This window comes from Polypterus senegalus, chromosome 12 (genome assembly GCF_016835505.1).
Source record: "Polypterus senegalus isolate Bchr_013 chromosome 12, ASM1683550v1, whole genome shotgun sequence".
NCBI classification, from domain to species: Eukaryota; Metazoa; Chordata; class Cladistia; order Polypteriformes; family Polypteridae; genus Polypterus; species Polypterus senegalus.
This window is the reverse complement of record NC_053165.1, coordinates 82,056,653-82,081,326: the sequence shown is the minus strand read 5'-3', so window position 1 is coordinate 82,081,326 and position 24,674 is coordinate 82,056,653. Positions and strand designations below refer to the sequence as shown.

The following is a 24,674-nucleotide window of genomic DNA, read 5'->3' as shown; positions in this document are numbered from 1 at the left end:
GTAGGGATGGCATCAAGATGGGTGGGATGATGTCAAGGTCACTGTAGATATTCTGTTTCCCTGAGATGGAAGATGCCAACAGCTACTGCAACGTGTTTTGATTTACCTGAAATGTGTATTTTATTTCTGTTTAAGGATCTTGGATTTGCGAGTGAGGGACGCACTGGGAGTGTACACAGATGACTGGCTCATTGTCCATCGGAAGTAGGTGCCACTTTCAGCTGCTTCTGTGTGTTCCCTTTATCTTATTCACGTAGTCTTTTTTTTTTTTTTTTTTTAGTTCCACCTCTTAAGCTTTTGACTTCCATTTCGTTCGACCTTCTTCAGGTGTCATCCACCCCTTTGTTTAGGTGTCTGTGGAGGCTGCTTTCCAGTTATTTAAAAAACAGTTTATCTGGCATCTCTGTGCCCCCTACAGGTATCAACGGTTTAGCACAATCTATAACGCCAACATATCGGAAAAACTCAGAGAGAGACAGAAAGGCTTAACAAAGCAAACCTTTGAGTTGGATGAAGTTGTGGATGACCGCAGCAGTCAGGATGAGCAGGTATGTTTAGGTTGCTCCATGTCGATGATAATTGAAGGTCTTAGAGGTCTTCCCTGCCTGCAGTTAGAGCAAATCTTCTCTCTGACGAACAGGAGGACCTGAAGCGGCGCTCCGTCTCCTTGGATGACACGCCGCGAGGCAGCTGGGCCTCCAGCATCTTTGACCTGAAGAACTCGACCGCTGACAACCTACTGCCCAGTCTACTGGATCGCACCGCGGTGGACGACATCGACCGGCGTAACCAGGAGCAGAGGAAGGACAGTCGGCTCCCCGAGCTGCTATGCCTTTTCCCAGCTCCTGATGAGGTGAGCACTGAAATCGTGTATCTGTGTGGTGGCCCAACACTCCTAAGGAGCACTTCGTCTCTCTTCTCACATCCTCTTAAAAAAGCTTCGAATTAGGAACTAAGTCCCACGATGAGCTACTTACCCTAATGAAAACGCATTCCTACTTTAATTGATTAATTCTGTAAAGTAGTAGGAATCCAAGAGTTGGTGTCTTGGAATAAAGTGTAGGAAAGCATACATTTACAGGAGCGCACTGGGCCTGATATGGACAGGGAGAGTCAATCGGTCTGCTACAAAAGGTGCTATCTTCTGTATTGTTGAACACCTCTAGATATCCATACCTTGAAATAACAGCTAAAATCCTGAACTCTCCTCTCATATTCATCTTTTGATCTCAAACCCAAATGCCTTCAGTGTAGAGCAAAAACAGATGAAGTGGAGACTGTAGCTGGACCTTCTCTTACTGGGTGCGCTCACACATAACGTGCAAAGGTGACCAACCAAGAATCTGCCACCTGGCATCTAGAGTTCAAACCAGCAGGAAGGCTCAAAGCACGCAAGTGCCTCAGAGTATGGAAATGGAGCCGGGTTTTGGTTTATTTTTATAACAGAAGTTAAAACAGTAAACTACATTGCAGAAGAGGAAGCATCAGAGCAGGCCAGGATTTCAGCTTGGCACTTCCTCTTTGTAATGTCAAAGCCGTCTTCTTCCCCCAACAACAGCTCTCCCTAACACTTCTGTGTTGCTGCTTTTTCATGACAGGATGAAGCAATTGAGCGCTGCACAATTCCGGAGGTCCCTAAGGAGCACTTGGGGCAAAGGATCATGGTCAAATGCTTGTCATTAAAGTGAGTGTTCTGCTGCTGCTGCTAGAGGGGTCCTAGGGTGTTGTGGCAGGGGAGATTTGCCCAAGCTCATTGTGTGTACAGTGACTGATGCCAGTTCACATCCTTGCCAAACTCATAGTGGGTGGCTGCCTATATTGCTAATTCATAAGCCCACCAGCCACCTCACTCAAAACAGAACAGAGAGGGCAGCCTTGATTCTCAGCCTCTGCACTGTTTGGTTTACTTCAGCAGTCCTCCCTCCTGCCTTTCATATTGAAGTTTCATGCAAAGCTGAAAATCTGATTGGACGGCATGCTGAAACATGTCATCTGAGATGTCATCTGCATGGTGTGTGCATGTTCTCCTCATTTCCCAGTTGTGCTATTTTAAATGTAATACAATATTACAAAGCAATGTCTGACCCCTTCTGGCTCATTGCTGCCAACAGAAGTTCTGGCTTACCAGAAAAAAGCCAGACTCTGGGTAGCATCGTTAATGGTGGTGTGGGGGTTCAAGCCAAATCTCTCACAGATTTATGAATCAGGACAGGAGAGGCACTGCCTGAACTGAATAAGAAATTGGACATGTTCATAGGCCTATGCCCATGTCTGCCATATAGTATTGTCACTCATTCTGTTTGTCTCTTTTTTTTAAGGTTTGAAATTGAGATTGAGCCCATCTTTGGAAGCCTCGCTCTCTATGATGTAAAAGAAAAAAAGAAGGTACCTTTCTGCCTATTATGTCTTCTTCCCGAGTATAAAGCTTTGAGTCAGGGTGTGGCTATGGGTGGGCAGTGTACCAACCAAATGAAAAATCAATACAACTAAAGTTGTTTAGCTTGTTTTTTGGTCAACGTGTTACTTACCCCCAAAGGTTGTGGACCAAAGTGGTTTGTTCAAGAAATTCGCGGTCCTTTGGCTTCATCAGATCACCACTTGGGGGAAGTAGTTACCTACTCTGAGGATAGTGTTTAGGGACTATGGGCAATAAAAGTGAGGCAAGGAATATCTTAACGCTTCTCCAAACAAGAAACCTGCTTAAAGTTTGTGGGAGTCCGGAGGATCTCTGATCACAGGGCTAGGGAGACACTGCTATGCACTGAGAAAGGAAGGAAAACCAAAAGCAAAATGGACCATTTAAGTATGAAAGTATGTGAGGATTTGGAAGTCTGGTGTAATGCTTCAGGTGATTACTAGTGGGCAGTGTGTTTCGCAATGAAAGCAGGCTGTTTTCATTAAATGTGATTTATCAATTTATATAGTGCCTTCCACTTGGTATGGGGGCTTTACAAAAAAAAAAAAAAAAGATAAAAATGTTGTAGGTATCACAGTAGTACAGCTTTTAGTGTTGCTGTCTCACTACACCTGAGCTTGCTTAGTGATCATATCCGTGCCTGGTCACAGTCTGTGTCCTCAGAATAGTGACTGTGATACAATGGCAGCAACAAAAATCTGTAAAATATATAACATACACACAAAGCTATTTAGGTGTATGTATATATGTATGCTTATGTCTGTGTGTGTGTGTGTGTGTGTAAATGTGTGTTCACTTATCTATACATGCACGTTTATCTTTTGCCTGGCTCCACAGTGACTTTATAATTTGCAGACAGACATTGAGTGTGTTTATAAGGTCCTTATTGTCACATCTACAGTGGTGTGAAAAACTATTTGCCCCCTTCCTGATTTCTTATTCTTTTGAATGTTTGTCACACAAAATGTTTCTGATCATCAAACACATTTAACCATTGGTCAAATATAACACAAGTAAACACAAAATGCAGTTTTTAAATGATGGTTTTTATCATTTAGGGAGAAAAAATCCAAACCTACATGGCCCTGTGTGAAAAGTAATTGCCCCTTGTTCAAAAATAACCTAACTGTGGTGTATCACACCTGAGTTCAATTTCCGTAGCCACCCCCAGGCCTGATTACTGCCACACCTGTTTTAATCAAGAAATCACTTAAGTAGGAGCTGCCTGACACAGAGAAGTAGACCAAAAGCACCTCAAAAGCTAGACATCATGCCAAGATCCAAAGAAATTCAGGAACAAATGAGAACAGAAGTAATTGAGATCTATCAGTCTGGTAAAGTTTATAAAGCCATTTCTAAAGCTTTGGGACTCCAGCGAACCACAGTGAGAGCCATTATACACAAATGGCAAAAACATGGAACAGTGGTGAACCTTCCCAGGAGTGGCCGGCCGACCAAAATTACCCCAAGAGCGCAGAGACGACTCATCCAAGAGGTCACAAAAGACCCCAGGACAACGTCTAAAGAACTGCAGGCCTCACTTGCCTCAATTAAGGTCAGTGTTCACGACTCCACCATAAGAGAGAGACTGGGCAAAAACGGCCTGCATGGCAGATTTCCAAGACGCAAACCACTGTTAAGCAAAAAGAACATTAGGGCTCGTCTCAATTTTGCTAAGAAACATCTCAATGATTGCCAAGCCTTTTGGGAAAATACCTTGTGGACTGATGAGACAAAAGTTGAAATTTTTGGAAGGCAAATGTCCCGTTACATCTGGCGTAAAAGGAACACAGCATTTCAGAAAAAGAACATCATACCAACAGTAAAATATGGTGGTGGTAGTGTGATGGTCTGGGGTTGTTTTGCTGCTTCAGGACCTGGAAGGCTTGCTGTGATAGATGGAACCATGAATTCTACTGTCTAACAAAAAATCCTGAAGGAGAATGTCCGGCCATCTGTTCGTCAACTCAAGATGAAGCGATCTTGGGTGCTGCAACAAGACAATGACCCAAAACACACCAGCAAATCCACCTCTGAATGGCTGAAGAAAAACAAAATGAAGACTTTGAAGTGGCCTAGTCAAAGTCCTGACCTGAATCCAATTGAAATGCTATGGCATGACCTTAAAAAGGCGGTTCATGCTAGAAAACCCTCAAATAAAGCTGAATTACAAAAATTCTGCAAAGATGAGTGGGCCAAAATTCCTCCAGAGCGCTGTAAAAGACTCATTGCAAGTTATAGCAAAAGCTTGATTGCAGTTATTGCTGCTAAGGGTGGCCCAACCAGTTATTAGGTTCAGGGGGCAATTACTTTTTCACACAGGGCCATGTAGTTTTGATTTTTTTTTTCTCCCTAAATAATAAAAACCATCATTTAAAAACTGCATTTTGTGTTTACTTGTGTTATATTTGACTAATGGTTAAATGTGTTTGATGATCAGAAACATTTTGTGTGACAAACATGCAAAAGAATAAGAAATCAGGACGGGGGCAAATAGTTTTTCACATCACTGTATGTAAGCTAATGTCATAAATTTTTGCTTTTTTCCAATCAAAATTCTGAATATCTCCATGTCCTTGACTTGGCTGTTGCTGGGACCGTGATATTCTGCTGCCTGGCTGCCCTGGTGCTTGGTCAGCTCCTTATCTGTCGTCTTCCATTGTCCCACAGATCTCAGAGACGTTCTACTTCGACCTCAACTCGGATCAGATGAAGACAATGCTGCGGCCGCACACTCCTCACACTGCCATCTCCACCATGTCGAGGTCGGCCATCTTTTCTATCACCTACCCCTCCCCAGAGATCTTCCTAGTCATCAGGGTGAGCCCACCAGCTGTATTGTTTTTTTTTTTGTACTTCCTCTTTCTTAGTGAGAGGTCACCTGTTAGCTGTGTGGTCACCATCTGTACCTCAATTTGCTTCCTAAGAGAGGTGACTTTAACTAGGGAACTCACTAGTGTCTGGTCTGCTCCCAATGAAGGAATCCATTTGAACTCTGGTTGTCCATAGTTTCAGCTCTGATGTGCACACTTTGTTCTCCCCTCTACAGCTCGAGAAGGTTCTACAGCAGGGTGACATTGGCGAGTGCTGCGAGCCATATATGGTGATGAAGGAGTCGGACTCCACTAAGGTAGGAGACCCAGGGCTGCCTGCTCAGACTCGTTTTCTTTTTGGTCACTTGGGGTGCCATGTTTAGTCGCATTGTAATGCTGACACATCTAACATGTGGTGCTTACTTTATGTGTGCCCCTTGGTTTTCAGCACAAGGAGAAGGTGGAGAAGCTGCGGTGTCAGGCGGAGCAGTATTGCACACGGCTCGGCAAGTACCGCATGCCTTTTGCCTGGACGGCCATTCACCTGATGAACATTGTGAGCAGCGCCGGGAGCCTGGATCGTGGTGACTCTGACTCGGAAAGCGGTGAGTCTGGGTGGGAGCTAATGACTGGCATAAGTGGGCTCTTAACTGGCATTACTGCATGCTGTTTCTTTGTTAATTAATGTTGACTTATGTTTATTTTTTATTGTGTCTTCTATTTTTCTATTCATTTTGTAAAGCACTTACATTTTTTTGTATGAATATGTGCTATATAAATAAATGTTGGTTGATTGATTGATTGATTGTTCTCAGTGTTGACTTGATTTGGTAAATCTTTTTGAGTGGGAGTTGCCCATGGAATGCTGACTTGGATTTGTGTGGGCTTGGGGCCAGCATTATCCGATGTACACACCATATTAACTAACATGGGCAACCATAGTCTGGTGTAACTTGAAATAGCTTCTTGCATTCAGGCAGGTAACCCTGTGTACTATGTGGAGCTGTATTCTGGGTAGCCTTAGCACTGACTGGCACTATAAGCAAGTAAACGCATGCATGTACACTGGTATTGAATGGTCTGGGGGGGTGTGTGTGTGTGTGTGTGTGTGTGTGTGTGTGTGTGTGTGTGTGTGAGAATTGAAGTAATGTCAGTGGCATGGACAGGACCACACATACTGATACTGAGTGCTGGGTTTGGGTCCTGCTTAGCACTGGCAGTGACTGGCATGTGTAGGGCTGACTGGTCTGACATTCCTGTGCAAGTTGCAAATCCTGGCATTGTCAAATGTGTGTTTGGTATTTGGCATATGCTGCCATTCACTAGCCTGTGTGGACTTGTTAGGGTGTTTTGTGGTCTTGGCCTTGCATGTATGCCCTTGTGTGTACTGGCACTGACTTTTATATTTTTAAGCACTGGTGCGCAGCAGTGATATTGACTGACAGGAAAACTAGACATGGCTGGGAGTGGAATACCCATTGAATTTTGTGTTTTGTTTCCCTATGGACATGCAAGTTCTTTGCTGGCTTTATTCGGCATGCATTGACAGGCAGAGTACTCGCTGAGTATTGTGTTTATGTGTGTTATGGATATGGGTTATCTGATTTACATTTCCTTGCTATATACTGGGATGTGAGTGGCTGCGGCCTGTATGCAGTTAACCTGTTTCACACTGGCATGTGTTGCTGAGAATACAGTGGCAAGGCCCACTGCCTGATAATAGGCTTGAGGGGTGTGTGTGTGTGTTTACCCATTACCTGGTATTGTGGTATTGGCATGGTCTCAGACTCTCTAGTATCCTGGCATTGTCTGACATACAGTATGTGTTTATTGCCTGGTATATACTGGCATTCACGAACTACTGAGCGTCAAGACCCTGGGGTGTGTGTGTGTGTGTGTGTGTTTACATATTATCTGCTGTATGCTGGCATATGAGTAGTTGGGCCCAGATTTTTGGTGGCATTGATTTGGATGGGAGTGGGTGTGCCCTTTATCATATTGTTATTGTCTTTTATGCTAAGGCCCACTGGCATGTAAGTAGGAATGCAGCATATCCGAAAGTCTAAACTGGCATATGTTACCATGGTATGATGTGGCATTAATGGGGCAGTCTGAGGACAGGGCCTGCTGTATACTGACATTGACTAATACCTGCTGTTAGTTGGCACTCATTGGCATGTGCCTGCTGGAAACTGATATCTCCTAGCTTTGACTGCCTTTCTCTCTGTGCCAAGAGTGTGATAGCAAGCAGTTATGGCCGGTGGCTAGTCACAGCGTAGTGGAGTACATGGCTTGCATGTACTATGTGAGGACTTGGGTTCAGTTCCCGATGACTTCATCCCCTTTGTACTTCCTGCCAGCAGCCCGGCCCCCAGTGCAGTTTACCACATGAGATTTTCATTCCCCAGTTCCGTCTCATTGTCTGACCTTTGGTTGTGAGAAACAAATATGTGTGTGAACAATTGTGCTATAAAGTGCCATGGGATGAGGTGCACAAAGGAAAGGAGCTATATAACACATTGTAATTACTTGTAGAACGGAAGGGGACGTGGACCGAGCGCAAGAGGAAGACATTTGAAAGGATGAGTGTGGGAGAAGAGTTATGCAGCTTCACCTCCTTCAGACCTGCCACCCTCACTGTGACCAACTTCTTCAAGCAGGTGAGTCCAGCATGGGGGCACCGGCACACAGCACACCAGCCCCTGTGCTCCATTGCTTGTGATGATGTTCTGTGCTACTGTGTCTGTGTTCCTACTGTGTATAGTGCTTAGCCCGCTTTGTGCTGTAAGCACTCTCCAATTACGTAACTCGAAGTCTGCAGAAGCCTTTGTTGGCCAAAGGGCATCGTGTTTGGAAATGGGAAAGCTTATCAGTGAGCCTGCAGTGTGACAAATGGTGGTCTAGTTACATCATGACCAAGACGGGCAATGTGAGTGGGTTTTGCAATCCTTCTGATTATACTGGACACATGCCAGCGATAAACGGGGGTCACTAAGGGGAGAATGAACCAGTTGGTGCTGGTCTGTGGGCTCTTGGAGCCGGCAAGCTGGGAAACTGGGAAGCTGCAGGTGAGGAGCACAGGCGGGGTCAGCTGGCCCGTGTTTGGACTCACTCCAATTGAAATGGTGCCCTCTGTGGGCTACCCTTGAAAATGAAAACTGATCAGTACCTCTGGAATTAAAACTTTAGTAAGTGTGTGGCACTGTGGCTATGGGCTACATCCAATGTAATAGGTGATCCTGGTGTTTGACACTCCATAGCTATAAGTTAAACTGAGTAATTGATTGGTGTCTGAGATCAAAAAGGATGAAATGGGTGGACAAATAGACTGTTTCACTTTATCTGGCGTTGGATGTTCTTTCTGCCAGTCCATGGTGGCAACACACTGCTTTGAACATCTCCTGTAACTTTTGCTTTTGCTGTTTCAGGAGGGTGACCGCCTGCGTGATGAAGACCTGTACAAGTTCCTGGCAGATATGCGGAGACCCTCGTCGGTGTTGAGGCGACTGCGGCCCGTCACAGGTAGGTATCCATCGAGATGCTCTTTTATGCACTGTATCACTGAGGAAGGCCCTTAACTGTTCCATTTGTTTCCTTGTCACAGCTCAACTAAAGATTGACATCTCCCCAGTGCCAGACAGCCCTCCTTACTGCCTGTCCCCAGAACTGCTGCACGTCAAGCCTTATCCTGATCTACGCATCAGACCCACCAAGGAGGTGCTGGAATTCCCTGCCCGGGAGGTCTACATCCCATACACCACTTACAGGTTAGTGGACGCTGAAGCCATGATGTAGCTGATTTAAATCCCACCACTTGCACCTGTGTGACTCAAGCCATTTGTAATACTAAGAGTGTGTTTCACTCAGGGGTGAATTTTATTTGCTAATACTCTTTGAGAAAGTGGGGTGGACATGTGTGAGATGCTTCAAATGCTTGAACTGTGGTTTTATGACTGTTCTCTCCAGTCATTTATTGCAATTCTTTTACCCAAGAAAACAATAATATTGTAAATAATGAAGCTTTTCAATATCAACAATAGCTATGTACTCAATGCAATTAATTTAAAAGAAGGTTTAGTAATATATTTAATTTATTACTTTGTACCTTTCCACAGACTCCTCTGGTAACAAAAAAAAACAAAACCCATAGACATTGCTCAATAGTGCCATCTTCAAGCGAAAATTAACCACCAGTGTCAAACTATCTAAATTTAGGGGAATTCGTCGAAACATGAAATCTGACTCTGACACTACAGAATCGATTAGCCATGGCCAATGCTGTCAGTTAGGATATGCACGCCTCAAGTTAATGAATTGCAATACACATGGATATTTCTCAGGTCCCGTCTAGCTGGCTGCCTCTCTAGCCTGACCCATCCATTAAGTGCTGCAATACTTTGTTGCAAACCCAGTAATGTGTAAATGAGTCATCCTGTAATACTATATAATGTTTTTAAATTTTATTTAAAGCATATAACATTTGTTTTGAAGACGCTCTCAAAATTTAGATTTTTAAGGCTTTGTCTTTTCCTGTCACTGTTTATTTCTTGGGTTTCTGCGCTCCGGCAGACTACCTTGTTTGTCATTTCCTGCCATGTGAAGATGGCTTTAAATCTGTAAGACTGTTGATACTTGGAAAATCCCAGGATGAGGCTTCAAGTTGATAATAAATTGGTTTGCAGACACAAACTTTATTTTTATTGTAGGCTGTAATAATTTAACAATCATAAATGTAAACACATACAGTACAAGTAAAATAAGCAAAAGTTTCATAGCAGTCCCATTAAGAGTGCAGCCCAGGGAAACCTCAACCTGTTTGGGGTCTTTGACCCTTGTTCATCTCCCTGGTTAAGTCCTGCTCATTCATTCCTCCTTTTCCTCTCAAGTTACCTGTGTTCTGCTCGTAGGCGCCATCCTGATGACAATGCTGACGGTCCTTTTTCTCTTCTTACTGCTTAAGAAGCCAGGAGACATCTGGAAAGGTAGCCAATGTGTTGTCAGCTGGGGAGCGGCATGGAAACAAATCACAATTGCCCAGTGGGCAAGCTGGTTGTGATGCTGACCACTGCCTCTTACTGTCCAGGTGCTCTTCACAAGTGATTCTGCCAGTTAAAGAAATTCATATGAGAGTGTGTGCCACTTACAGAATATCTACTGCTCTACAACAGATGCTGTGATCAGTGCCAAAGGGCACAGTGGCAGGTGGCACAGCTGAAGCAACAGTGAAAAACTGAGAAAGAGAGAGATGAGAGAGAAGAAACCTGACCTCGGCTCTGTTTACTGAACATTTGTGGTAATATGTAGCTGTAATTGGAGCAATAAAACCCTCTTGTGATCAGTGGGCCTGCACTGTTTGGCAGAGATGAAGGGGAAAAAAAACTAAAACTGAACATTGTATTGAGGATTAGGGAGCAGGAGGGAACTAAAATCATCATCCATTGTACCCCCTATCGTAACATGCCATCCTCTTCTCAAACCTTGTCAGTCCAATCCTGGGGTGTGGTGGCTTCAATCTAACATTGAATTAGGATCACACTCATTTACACATTCCATATGCACATGTTAAATTAACCTGGACATCTTTGAGGATGTGGTAGGAAAAGCCTTTCAGGCACTCCGGGAATGAGCCATTTTTGCCCTCTGGTTTGCCTTCCTCATTCCAAAAAAGTGACAGTAAGGCAAACAGTGCAGAGTGTTCTGTATGAGTGTGCCCTGTGACCATCTGGTACCCATCTTGAAGTAACTCCTGCCTTATGCCTAATGCTATGTAGATATGGCTGTGCCCCCTCTGAAATGAATTAAGCAGGCTCAAAAATGGATCAATAAATCTATCATATGATATATGTTATCATGTGATCTGACATATCATATTGTATGCCATCTATCATATCAAACACTGTCAATCATCTCGCATTGTCTGTCATATTATATCTTCTGTCATGTCATCTGTCAAAGCTGTGTATCATCTGCTGTCCCCTATTGTATTGTATGCCATCTAGTATATTGCCTATTATCTTGTACCATATTGTCTGTCATATAGTGTATCATCTGACACCTCATACATTATCTGTTATATTGCATATCATACTGTGTATCATTCTTCATATCTTATATTGTCTATTATATCATGTCCTATGTCCTCTACAATACTGTATATCATCTGTCATCTTATTGCCAATCACCCCATATCTATTGTATCATATATGATTCCCCCATATTAGGTGTATCATGTCATACCATGTTATATCTATACTAATAAAAGGCAAAGCCCTCACTGACTCACTCATCATTAATTCTCCAACTTCCCATGTAGGTAGAAGGCTGAAATTTAGCAGGCTCATTCCTTACAGGTTACTTATAAAAGTTAAGCAGGTTTCATTTTGAAATTCTACACGTAACGTCATAACTGAATCCTACTTACGTACATATATACGTCCATAGCCTGCAGCTCGGTTGCTGTGTGAAGCGGCATTGCGTCCCCCATCCCCACACCTCCCACGTAATTGGCTGCCTGCCCATATAAGGCCGTCCATCACTCCGGTCTCTTCATTCCCTTCCTTGCTTCGCCACAGTATTCATGTCTCCCTGCTGATAACTGCAGCCTTTTTATTTAATCCACGGCTTCTCCACTGTTTTATTGTTCGTTTATTACGATTATAGTTATTGTGTAGGTATTTTAGAATTAGTTTACTGTTCAGGTACCCATTTCCTTTACAGTTCCAACCGTACCCCCATTAATATGTCTATCGAGGTGATCACCATCGATCAAAGAACCGTCACTTACCGAAACTCAAACCGATTATGATAGCAGCAATCCAAGCTGTGAGAAAACAGTAAAAAGGAGCCGTGTCAGACTTTGCGGTACATTTTCTGATGCAGCTAGACGGAAACAACTTTGTGACGCTACCGCCAAATACTCGCAGAAAAATCCACAAGTTAATAGACACGCTGTTGCTAAATAGTCACAGGCAGATCCACAAGTTAATACCGGGAATGCCTATTAAACATCTTAGATTCACGAGTACCGATTTGGGTAGTGAACACTTCGATGAATGAAACCTGTTATCTTTACAACGGTTGACAAACACGGAATGTAACTTGAACACAACATGTCCTCCAAATACGAACCTGATTGAAAGAAATAATGATAATCAAATCCTTGATGACAGCAACACTCATAACAGTCACAAAACAATTACATTGACAATCATGTTACGTTATTTTTAAAATGTTTCCTTTTCTTTTTCATAACTTCATAACATATATAATCTTCCATATCTTGTCATTTGTCATATAATGTATGATATATTGTCAATCGTCATATTGTCTACCATCTATCACATAGTAATGTATGTCATTTGTCTTATTACATTTCACTGTGCATCATAAAGGTGTATCAAATTGAATGTCATCTAATGTAAAATACATCACATATTGTTAGTTGTATCATACTTATATTGTCCATTGTATCATACAGAGTTTATCATATTTTTTTCATGTCATCTATCATTATCTGTTGTCAATGATGCCATATTGTCTACTTATATTGTCATTGTCTACCATATTTTGTCACTCCTATCATAGCATATAATACACCATCCTATCATATTGTAGTCTTTGTCATCTGTTGTGTTATACACCATATATCTTCTATCATATCATCCATCATATTCTCTATTAACTATCATGTTGTACTGTATATCATCTTGTCTATCATATCATACATATATCATCCATCATATATCATCTATCTTATCACAGATCGACTATCATATGTCATATCCTTAGCTTCTGCTATCTGTATTTGTCCTTCAATGTAAAATGTAGATAGATAACAAGGAAAATCAACCCAATTTTTTTAAATAAGCCATACTTGGAGATGCTTCACTCACGTACCTCTTTTATCCTGAGCAGCTTCCTTCTCTGTTCCCTCAGCTGGTCCTGCTGCCTACTGAGTAGAAGCTGGAGATGCTGGAGCAGGAGGCTGTGTGACTCACTGAGCTCCTGTAGGGTGAGGAGGGAGAGTGACCCACCATTAGCTCTGCACAACAGAGTTTCCTCCTGAATCAGGGAATGTCTAGCTTCCAGCTCACTGGACTTGCTACAATATGTCCTGTGTGAGGATGACCAGCTTTTGGTCATGAACTCTGATTTAACTTTTTCTTCATCTAGGTTGGTTGAACTGTGCCACTCAAATATAATGACTGCATTGTCACATGGTCAGTGTCTGGACCCAAGTTTCTGCAGCCGTGAAGCAGCAACACACACCACTGAGCCACTTCAAATAATGAGAGGCCATGCAGGGTCCTCACTGACCATGACTGGGCCCTGGATTCAAGCCTATTCTCTTGAATTAGTCATGATGTGATGCATCCCCTTTGCCTTTATTATAAAATATACAGAATCATAGTGTATGTACAGATGGGGATGCCAGTTCAGAGCAGAATATTAAAAACAATTTTGTAATTGTGCCAGCTGTACTTGAATAATGCTAACATTTGTAATGTTTTAGGAATCTCCTGATTGTTTGTCATATTCAGTTTGTCTACCATTCTGCTCCTCTGGACAATCCTTTTTGCTTTTTCAGCCCACATTCTTTATGGGAGGTAGCAGGGTGTATGAGTCATGTCAGTACCTTGAGCTTGGCGATCTGCTGCCTTCCAGACTGCCACCTGACCTCCTCCATGCCATCCAACACGTTCTCCAGATTGGCCACCTGGCCCTGCAGTACCCGTTGGTTGTAGGCCATATCTTGAAAGAGCTTCTTCGTTTCTGTCGTTTGACTGCTTAGCTGTATCTCTTCCTGCTACGAGAGACAGAGAATTCATTTAAATTAAAGAAGACATCAACACTGAAGGCTTTCTCAGCAGGTAGTACCAACTGCCAGTGCCAGCAGGCTTTCTCATACCCACTAAGAAATTCCTATCAGTTTTTTAAAATGCAAAGGTGCCTGAAGACTTTGTGAATAAAGAAAAATCATAATTTAAACTACTTGAGTGCTAAAATCCCATAATAGACATTTGACTTTTATCCTAAACCTTGCAGAGATGCAAAAATTAAATCAAATGAATTAAAACTACTGATCATAACAGGCACGCCCCTGCAGTTTTAACGTACAGTGGAAGGACGTGGCAACGTAAGAAGTGTCCATTTCTGACCCAAGCCCACCCCAATGCTTAGTGGTCGTCCTCCAGGTTATTTATTGATTTACTGATGCCCAGAATCCATAAATATTGTAATAAAGTGCTTACCTTTAGCTGATAAACTTTTGATTCCAGTGCCACCACGGCATTTTGAGACTCTGCCAGCTTTTGCTGCAGTGCACCCACTCGCAAATCATTGATGTCCTGCTTGTGCCAGATGCGGGTGAGCTTACTGCTCGTGCTTTGGTAGACATCATGAAGGCCCTGGCTGAACTGCAGCACTCCATACATCAAGATATTCACATCTTCTGTCAGGGCTGTCCGAGGCTCCCCACTGGGCTTGGCAGTTCTTCCCAGTCGAGGTGGTGGTGGTGGAGAAGGAGGAGTGGGTATCGCATGGCACAGAGATCTCAGCAATGTGACCATCAAGCAGAGATGGATGTGCCGTCTCATCCTGAAGCCAGTGAGAACTGAAATGAAACTCCCAGGTACCAGTGGGGTGTTATGACGGGTGAGCAGTGCAAGATCTGAATTAAATGTTAAATCAAATTTAAACTTTAGGAGTGGCCATCTGAAAATACCAAATGTGCTACTGAATCAAAGCCCTCAATGTTTTCTCAGTTTCAGAATCCCACAGACCCCTTGGTGAGGTGTGTTGGTAATCTAAGGAGATGTCCTCCAGTTTATAAAGGCGAGAGACCAGCTACAAACTGCGAGCTCCACCCCAGTGATGTTTGTGGGTTTTTACATTTGTATAGCTCACCTCATTTGATGGGCAATCATTAACTTGGTATTACTTACTCCAGATTTCAAACATCTGACTGTAACCCAGCCGTCCCTGACCCCTGGCATCAAACTCCACCTGTCTTTGTGGCTCTCTTTGCTTTGAAAATAACCCTAGTGTGCCGCACAGCTGCACGTAAAAAAAATAAATAAATGCATACATCGCCCTTTATTAAGTAACTGCTGCCTGGTGGCAAGGGTGAGGCACACATCAGAGGCCTGCAAGAAATGCTTAAAGAGCAGAGTCGCCAACCATGCCATCCTCAGCCTGTCTTAGTTAGATGGAGGTGCTGGTGTACATGGTCTGACATGTATGTGCTAATCAACATGCAACACCTCTCCAGGATTGGTGAGTGGGGCTGCCTAGTGCCTACTATACTGTGCATACACATTTTCAGAGTGTACACATATACACTGCATTCTGTACATGTGTACATTTGTGTCACTCACTCAAAGGAGCAGATACCAGTCCTGCTGCTGGGGTGTTGCCTTTTTATGGCCCTGTGCAGCTCTCCTAATGAAATGCCCTGTCTCCTGGTATATGTCCCATGCTCTTGAGACTCTGCTGGGAGACACCGCAAAACCTATTGGCATGGCACATATCCTGGAGGAGCTGGACTACCTGAGCAACCTGAATCAGTTGCAAGTACCGCTTCATGCTACCAGTAGTGACAAGGACACTAGCAAAATGAAAAGCTAGAGACGAATCAGACAGGAAGGATAGGGAGAGAGCAATTTTCTCTGTCATGCACCTGTTGTCACTTTCAATGGCACCAAAGCAGGCGAAGGTGTGTTTGTGTGTGTGTTTTTGTATCTATACACTACCGGTCAAAAGTTTTAGAACACCTTGGTTTTTCCATTTTTTCTTCAGATTTAATCAGTTGAATTGCAATGAATAACCAGAAATGGTGAAACAGTAAGCAGTAAACTACCAGAGGTTTAAATTTAAATGTTAAGTTAGCAAAACCTGAAAAAAAAATTAATTTCAGAAGCGCTAATAGGTTACAACTTGCAGACGTTCTGCAGCAATTCAAGTAAATTAAGTCTTGCAAGTTGAAGCAGACAATTTGCTCAGGTGTTCCAACTTCTGTTGATTACTAAATAACCCTCTGTGTGCCTTGAGGCAGAGTTAGGTATGCTTGAGTGTAGCAAACATAACCTGCGTGTCTTTTTCCATACAAACAGCTGTAAACATACTTTTGTCCACCCGTGTATATAAAGTATCTTGTATATAAACGTCTATGCGTGGAAGTGTGTGTGTGTGTGTGTGTCTGTCCGGCCCGGAAATGAGAGGTGGAGTCGGGGTGAGGTCTCCACCTGAGAGGATACACAAATGAGGCCAGCACATCGGCAAAGCGAAACCTCTGTAGAAAGAGTCACGCGCTTAGCGGCTAATACAGACGTGAGGTGAGCATGCCAGTAAAATGGTATCCCTTTTACTTTTCCTTCTACCGCTAATACACAAGTGAGGCGAGCACATCGGCAAAAGGAAACCTCTGAAGAAAGACTGTTGCTTAACCGCTAATGCACAAACGATGCAAGCACATCGGCAACATGAAACCTCCTAGGAGAGAGACACCCTGAGTAGTTCCTTGTAATTACCTGACATCTCTACATTTCAATTTTTTTCTGATGATTTCAATACTTTCTAGGACCCCGGGCTTTTTACAGTACAGACTTACACAGCTAGTAATACAATAATATATACATATATATTTGGATTTCTGTGCTACACAAAAAAATACTTTTTTTCTTGAACTTGGAGAACCAGAGTTGTAGTCTTTTATTAAACACACAACAAATTTGACAGCATCTTTAGTTATTCTGCTCAGTCCCTTCAGATTAAAAGAATTCAGAGGTGTCATCTTCTAAAGCATCAAGTTGAAGAGCGGCGGGATCGGTGCTGCAGACCATCTAAAAGACACAAAGCAGCCCGGACAAAGAATATAAGTAACCCAACTTTAAAGCTTTGTACCACCATGACATATGGGAGTATACGTGTGACTGCTTAGCGGTCTCCCACATGGGTAAAGTGTGTCCCCTCTGTACGTGAACCAGTTTTAAGACTTAAGGGTCTCCTGACCTGTCACAGTGTGTATATATTGTATTGTATATATTGTGGTTGGCAGAGGTATGCCATGAGATCTAAAATAAATGTTATGGCAGCAGCTTGCCATCCAACTAAGGACCTGTAGGGCGTTTGTTTCTCACACTACACACTCTGATGTCCTCCTCTTATGCAGTTGTCCATCTGGGTCTTTCTGTTCTTCTGGTGCCCTGGTCAGATGCAGTTTGCCCTCATCTCTCAAGACAGTAACAGACACCTTTGTATAAATCTTCAGTTTCTTGCCAGTCTGTTGCGTACTGTCTGTCTTCTATTCTTGTTGTCTTTATGGTGTCACATAGACCTCTTTAACACCCCTCTTGTCTGACATGTTGAGGTGTACTGCACATTGCACAATTTTGATGCTTCTCTTTGCCTGGATGGTCACTGAAGGTGCATTGATCAGTTCCAAAAACAGGTATCTTACACTGCAATCTGAATTTCCCCACTAACTTGCTTTGTCTTCTGCCCCACTGCACTAGTGTTGCCTCCTGCTCTGGTATGACCCTCTCAGTTGTTTGCTAAAGCCATTGTGTGCCAGGTTATGCAAGCAGCACGGTGTCTCTTGTCTGAGCTGATTTTATGATTGCGTAACGATGGACTTGTATACCATCTGTAAAGCTGAAGTGTTATTCCCATACTATTTATGTTTTTATACTGTGTCAATCTGTAGGTGCCCAGTCCTGCTCTTTCTAAGCATTCCCTCCAGAAAATTGCAGTTCCAGTCCCCTGGAGAGCACTTTTTGTTCAGGAGGGGTTGTACTTTTTGATTCACTCTATAGACTCCAAAGTCCAGATTTGCTTCAGGCAATTTCTCTGACATCTTCATGATGACCAATACAGACTCCTTAAATACCCCCTGTAACTGCTTTAATAATCTGTTTAGCTGACTTTTAAATTGTTGGCTTATCCGACCTTTGCTTTTGGTGTGAATAGGAGTCACAAACACAGCAAAAAGATTGGGAGGCTTTACAAAAGTCCCAAAATGCAGGCATGTGGTGCAGTGTGGTTGGGGGCAGCTTGCTACTAAACATGACAGGCAGGCTTTGCCATGCACAGACCTAAAATGGTGCCCTGCCTTTTAAAATTCAATATATACCTTAAATGTCCCAAAAATATGAGGAGACACAAATCCTTATAAATCAAGGGATTATTTACAAAAAGCAACCAAAGAATCACAAAAACAGAAAGCAGGGAAGGAAGAAGAGCAAGAAAAATTTTCCTGTAAAGGTAACCCAAGGCGAACAAGTCCCAATACGAAATCCCAAATGCAGAAATCCCAAGAATAGAATCAAAATTTCACAAAATCGGATAAATCAAAGGAAAACAATATCCACCATAAACCCTTGAAAATACTGGGTGATCCGCTGAAGTGCCAACTCGGCAGCCTCACATAGAAAGGATAAGGGTGGTGGTCCTTAAGCAGTGATGTCATAGAGGCCCTGCTTCTTGGGGGTTCCACCTGTAAAACACAAAGAATGTAAAAATGTTATATTAACATAAAGTTCATCAAGAAGAAAATTAAAGGTATGTTGGGGAAATAAACCTTTTCGGTGTGTTACAGCCAGAGTTAAGTACAGAATTTGGTCAGTTACATCCATATTATTTGTTCAGATCTTTGGGGGAATCATGTCCACCAGTTGTGGTGGATCTCCATTGTTTTGTTTCTCGGATACCCTTAGAAGCATTGGGCTATTCGCGCTTGTTGAAAAGTGGCCACAAAAAGCCATATCTGTCCAGCTGTCGACCTGCTTTTCCTCTCCGTGCTTTTATGGGACAGCAAAAGATTCAGTGCTGGATCTGTGAATTTCACACTTCACTAGAAAGACCGAGATGAAGGTCTGGATTCTGCTCATTCCAACTCACTTCTCTGTTTTTCTTTTCTAGAAACCTGCTCTACGTCTACCCCCAGAATCTGAACTTCAGTAGCCGTCAGGGCTCTGTGAGGAACATTACTGTCAAGGTGCAATTCATGTGCGGCGAGGACCCCAGCCAGGCGATGCCAGTAAGTTTTGTCCACACCACCTTCTCCAAATTTCCAAATTTTGTGTCATTATAGCTGATGTTTGCCGAGTCTGGACACCCAAGATGATCAAGGTCATCTCACTTTCTTCCATGTGAATGTGTTCTGAGTTATGTAAATCATTGCCACCATCATCTGCTCTGCCCTTCAAATTCCTGTATTGTCTGTCCCTCAAATTCCTGTGTTTCCATCACCTTCCACATCTTTATGAATCTATTTTTGGCCACCATTTTGCCTGAAATGTGTTCCTCCCTGTGCCTTTACCTTTCCCATCTAGGTATCCAAATCATTATAGTCATTGCTTTGTTTTGCTGTTCCCCAATACCAGTTAAGGATGACATACCTATGCATCACCAACCTTTTTTTTTTGGGTACTGGATTCAATGAAGGCTTTTCACCTTTTTCTGGTGTCCATGTATCATCAATGCTTGCTGCAGAACACTCCCCCATCTGATTTCCCCACTTGTTTGACAAAGATGTTACCCTTGATTTTTAAGGCAGCAGCGGCTAAGTTTAGAACCTAGGACAGCCTTGACATTCCAAAACACCCTTCTCTGCCAGCGTAGCTAAGTGAGAGCTTCTTGAGTGTGTATTCTTCACATGCAGCATGCTCTTTTTCTCTCAGTCCTGCTCTGCTCATTCCTTTGCTGAACGAATCTTTTGTTTCTTTGATCAGGTAGATGCCCTCCTCTCAGCAGCTTGTCCTCCGTCAGACATGGGAAGACCTTGGGATTACACAACTGTATTCTTAGCTATTGGGGCCAAATTAGAAATCCCTCATCCTCGGCAACTAATACGGTTTCTAACAACAAGAGGGTCTTGTATTTAGAAGCAGCCCCCCTCTTTCTCAGCCTTGCTATACTATTACTTCTATATTGATCCTACCAATCCCACTCACCCCTCTCTTTAACAGGGAAATCATTTTTAAACTGCCCCTCTCCAGCTTTTCATTCTCTGTAAGACAGCAATGACAGGACTCAAATACAAAGCCTATGGATAACCGGATAACCCTTTCAGGAACTGCAGTCAAAGGCCAATCCGGTTTTTGCCTATTAGAGGACCCCTTGTAAAGGGCTCTCTCTATCTTGCCCCTCCGACTAAACAAATGCGAGTCACAGCACCATTGGACTCCATTAAAGAATTTGCACAGGGTGGCGCGATCCAATCAGCTTCTTGTTCTCTTCCAGTCAGCAGTGGGATCTCAACTCTGGCCATTTTGATTACTGAACACACTTCTCGCCCAGTGTAGCTAAAGGACTAAGAAGGATGTTCTGTTATCCAGAGACGCCAAGTTTATGTCCAGCTGACGTGCAACTGAGGCCGGCATCACCCAAAGCCAGTTACTGAGCAGAAACAGAATTGAAGGCTCTGCCCACCGCCATATTTCTCCACCAGTCAACATTCTCTTATCCCATTACATACATCATCATCCTTGACTTCCTCATGTCTTGATTCTCCATCATTCATTACCAGTAAATCTTTATCTCCACAGCAGTTATAAAGGTGCCCTTCTTTTCCTGTACCTGCCTACACCATCACCTTCTTTTCAGTCATCGTCATCTTTTTCTTCATTGAGACTTCCCCTACTTTTATCTCCTTAAAACTGTTTCTTTTTTGTGTTCTAAATAATGCAATTGAGATAAAATATCATTTTTTCCCCCTTTTTCTTCTCAGGTGATTTTTGGAAAGTCGAGCTGTGCAGAGTTCTATAAAGAAGCCTACACGCCTGTCATCTATCATAGCAAGTAAGGTTCAATAATATAGAGTGCATGGTGTCAACCAAGTCCTAACAGGGGTACACCCTGCCCCATAAGAGTTTGGCCAAAAAGGCACCCAGGGCAAAGCTACTGAATGACACCAGTGACAAGTCGTTCAAAAGTGTCACCACTTTGTTTATGTCCTAACGTAGTGAGGCTGGCCATGAAGCTGTGGCCTTCAGGTCGGGAAGTGGCAGCCCATCCGCCTGAGCTAAAGGGAACTTCACTCCCCAAGTGAAAAAGTGGACTTGTATCTTCTAAACAGTGGTGGTCTCTCTCATTTGATTTCATGTGCCCACCCCCACAAGCTAAATCCAGTATGCCAGTCTGGCACACTCACAAATATCTACCTAAAGTGTATGTAGATGTGTATTAAATCACATGTGCCAATCTGTGCCCTTTGATGCAAGGAATGGGCTACATGTGAAGCATCTGTCCATGCTGCACGTGACCAGAGCTGACTGATTTGAATTTGGTAAAAGTGGGCATCTTTTTGGTGGCAGAGGTAGAAATCATCGCTGTACATGCCTGAGGCTCAGCAGGACCAACATAACACCCATTTGATTCTCATCCAATTCAATGCTAATGGTCCCAGCTATTCCTTAAAAAGGTTAAGAAAACATTGTTGCCTTCGCCCCACCAGGTAAGGTGGTTGGTTGCAATACCTTTCAGTGACAGTGCCCCCTGTGTTAATATGGAGGAACATATTCTTTTTAGATTGTCACACCAACTGATAATGTGGGCTGGTCTTTCCCTGCTCAGACTAAGGCCCTAATATTAAATGCTGGCATTTAAGATGGATACCATTCTCCTCCCTCTCTTTATGTATTTATCTCACTCAGGTCTCCAGAGTTTTATGAAGAAATAAAGATGAAGATTCCAGCCAACTTGACTGAGAACCACCACCTGCTCTTCACCTTCTACCACATCAGCTGCCAACAGAAACAGAACACCCCTCTGGAGACGCCAGTCGGCTACACGGTAAGTGGGTGCCTTGCTGCTAGGAATTTTGACCTTTTGTCTGTCCCGTGTGTTTAGTCTTAACCAGTTCATCACCAGAGTGCCTCTTTCAATCTACCCTGTACTTGCTTGCTGTCCTTTTTGTCTACAGTGGATCCCACTGATGCAGCATGGTCGCCTGCGCACCGGCGTCTTCAGCCTACCAGTGTCCATCGAGAAGCCTCCTCCCAGCTACTCAGTCCTCACTCCTGACGTAAGTCCCACTGTGCCTGAGCCTTTCCATATAGCACTGGATGAAATGCAGAAAACAAACTTGGACAGAGTGGCAGTCCATGACAATGCCCAGTTATATACACTGGGAATGCTAATTTGCAATCACAAATGAAACCTAACACAGATGTTTTTGGGGATGTGGGAGGAACGAAAATCCACACATACACAAGGAGAACATGCAGGTTCCACTTTGACGACAACTGGAGGCCACTCACAAACCCCAAATGCTCCATGATTCCTTGAAGTGCTGTGCTGATTGCTGCATTTTTTATGGGTACTCGGTTCACATTTGTTTTTTCTGGTCATTAAAGCCTCTCTGTTGAGGTCTTGGGTCTCTGATTTTGATCGTCCCTGGACCCGTGTCCTCTGTGCAGTCCAGACCTCCTCATCTACCCGAGTCCCTGACGTTGACAAATCCACACTACTTGGCATTCAGTTTTCATTCCTGCCAGTCTTTCTGCCACCAGTGTGAATCCACCCCGTTTTTTGTTCATGCCACCTAGTAGATGTGTAATTTATTTTTCAGGTGCAGTTACCCGGTATGAAGTGGGTGGACAATCACAAGGGGGTCTTCACAGTGGGCGTGACCGCCGCCTCCTCAGTTCACACTCAGGTAGTTTTTGGATTTTTGTATGTTTTTGTTTAAAAATAAACCTGCAAGTGCAGGTGGAGCAGAATGGCTTCTGTCCTGCGAGATGGGGCTTTGCTCTATGCTGTTTTGTTTCTGGTGGCAACAGATGATATGTGTTGTCACCTTGAGACACACCACAAGGCTACTGCTTCTTTTTAATGGTTGTGCCCCCTGTGTGTATGTATTTGCCTTGGCATGTGTGTGAGTCTATTCACCTGCTGTGATGCAGTAACACTTTAGTGACATGTCTCTTTGTGGTGTTGTCCCAGGATGCCCACCTGGACAAGTTCTTCACACTGGTACATGTCTTGGAGGAGTACTCATTCCCGCTCCGCCTGAAAGATGTCATCATCACAGAGAACAATGTGGAGTCTGAGCTCAAGTCCAGCATCACCCAGCTGAAGTGTGCCAACCTGGAAACCACCGTGTGCTTCATCCATCATATCCTCAACAAGCTCATTTTGCTCATTGTGCACCCGCCAGTCATTGGAGGACAAATGGGTAAGGCAGTGAGCGGGCACTTCAGTTTAGCTAGTCTAGTACTCCATGTACTATGGTTCCCCTGACTGTTCCTGTTGTATCCCCCCTTCGATTCCTCTACTCTTCATCTTTTCTGATTCTCTGCATTTTCTCTGCTTGTTTACTTTTTTCCTTCTTCCTCCTTCTCTACATCTTTACTTCTCATTGCAATTGTGCTCTTTTCCTCCTCTAACCACTCTCAGCTTTCTCGAGGTTTTCCTTCTCTGATTCGTCTTTCTTGCCACGGATCATTTTCTCTGACTCTTCCTGTCTTAATGCTCGAGTGAGAGCTTCTTGAGCTTTCCATGACTTCCTTAGAATCTTTCTTTTCGGGTTCTTCTGTCTTTCCTCTGTTTTTCAATATGGCTCTCCTTTTGTCTCCTCTCAACTTCCTTATACAACTTTCTCTGTGAATCTTCTCTATTTCTTCTTTTACCCCATGTCTTCCCTTAGTCCCCTTTGGCTCCACTGTGCTTCTTCAGGCTGTTTGTTCTGTAATTTGTCTCTGATTTATCTCTTTCTCTTTAGCTTTAACCCCAGGTTTCTTCTGACACCACTCTACTTCCTGTAGCTCTTTGTCCTCTGATTCTCCTTTATTTCTTCTTTCCTCCCGTGTCTTCCCTTTATCTCCTGTGGCTCCACTGTAGTTCCTCTAGTTCTTTTTCCATGACTGTTATCTATTTCTTCTTTGATCCTTTGTCTTCTTTGAACCAACTGTCCTTCCTTCAGCTGTTTCTTCTCAGTCTTTTTCTTCTGTTTGTCTTTTGTCTTTCCATTGTTTTCTCTTCTCACCATTATCTGACTTGCTTTTGTTTTTCTTGTGTCCCTCCTCCATTTTCTGTGTCTCTCTCTGTCCCATTTATCTTTTGCCCCTTCTTATTTCTTCTGACTCCACTTTACTACTTCTACCTCTTTCTCCTCTGATTCTTCTCCTTGGTTTCATCTTCTCTCCATTGTCTGACTTACAAGAAACCGGAGAGCAAGAGCATCTTTCTTGCACTTTCTCAATTTTCTTTTTCTCTTGCATCTCCTCTGACTCGCTCTCTTGACTTATTACATATATTGTATTTCCTGTTTTATCCATATGATGTGCTCCTCTCTCCTGCTCTGGCTTCCTGTTTTCTTTCTTTCTTCCGACTTTCTTCTGATTCCACTCTGCCTCCTCTTTCTTCTGTCTTTCACTGCTTGTTTTCCTCTGTTTCTCGACTTTGTGTATTCTTGACTCACATTGAATTACAGATGTCTGCATTTT

At 43.3% G+C, this 24,674-nt stretch overlaps 2 protein-coding genes across 7 annotated transcripts in view; one reads left to right on the top strand and one right to left on the bottom strand.

Annotated features, from left to right (window-relative positions):
• The window catches only part of LOC120541218 (dedicator of cytokinesis protein 7-like), a 105,396-nt gene that overhangs the window by 34,651 nt on the left and 46,071 nt on the right, over positions 1-24,674 (top strand). For all 6 annotated transcript variants that reach the window (XM_039772651.1, XM_039772650.1, XM_039772648.1 and 3 more), the window contains exons 4-20: positions 136-204; positions 419-548; positions 641-853; positions 1,599-1,684; positions 2,319-2,385; positions 5,087-5,236; positions 5,466-5,546; positions 5,678-5,834; positions 7,765-7,889; positions 8,658-8,751; positions 8,834-8,996; positions 19,147-19,264; positions 20,957-21,027; positions 21,882-22,020; positions 22,151-22,252; positions 22,799-22,885; positions 23,173-23,404. In XM_039772651.1, coding sequence (XP_039628585.1) covers positions 136-204; positions 419-548; positions 641-853; positions 1,599-1,684; positions 2,319-2,385; positions 5,087-5,236; positions 5,466-5,546; positions 5,678-5,834; positions 7,765-7,889; positions 8,658-8,751; positions 8,834-8,996; positions 19,147-19,264; positions 20,957-21,027; positions 21,882-22,020; positions 22,151-22,252; positions 22,799-22,885; positions 23,173-23,404 — 2,084 coding nt within the window. The remainder of the gene's footprint in view (positions 1-135; positions 205-418; positions 549-640; positions 854-1,598; positions 1,685-2,318; positions 2,386-5,086; positions 5,237-5,465; positions 5,547-5,677; positions 5,835-7,764; positions 7,890-8,657; positions 8,752-8,833; positions 8,997-19,146; positions 19,265-20,956; positions 21,028-21,881; positions 22,021-22,150; positions 22,253-22,798; positions 22,886-23,172; positions 23,405-24,674) is intronic.
• angptl8 (angiopoietin like 8) lies at positions 9,915-15,080 on the bottom strand. Its single transcript, XM_039772654.1, has 4 exons — positions 14,481-15,080; positions 13,865-14,035; positions 13,126-13,233; positions 9,915-10,331 (listed from the first exon to the last, which is right to left on the bottom strand). The coding sequence occupies exons 1-4, from the start codon at positions 14,823-14,825 to the stop codon at positions 10,320-10,322; spliced, it is 636 nt and encodes a 211-aa protein (XP_039628588.1). The 5' UTR covers positions 14,826-15,080; the 3' UTR covers positions 9,915-10,319.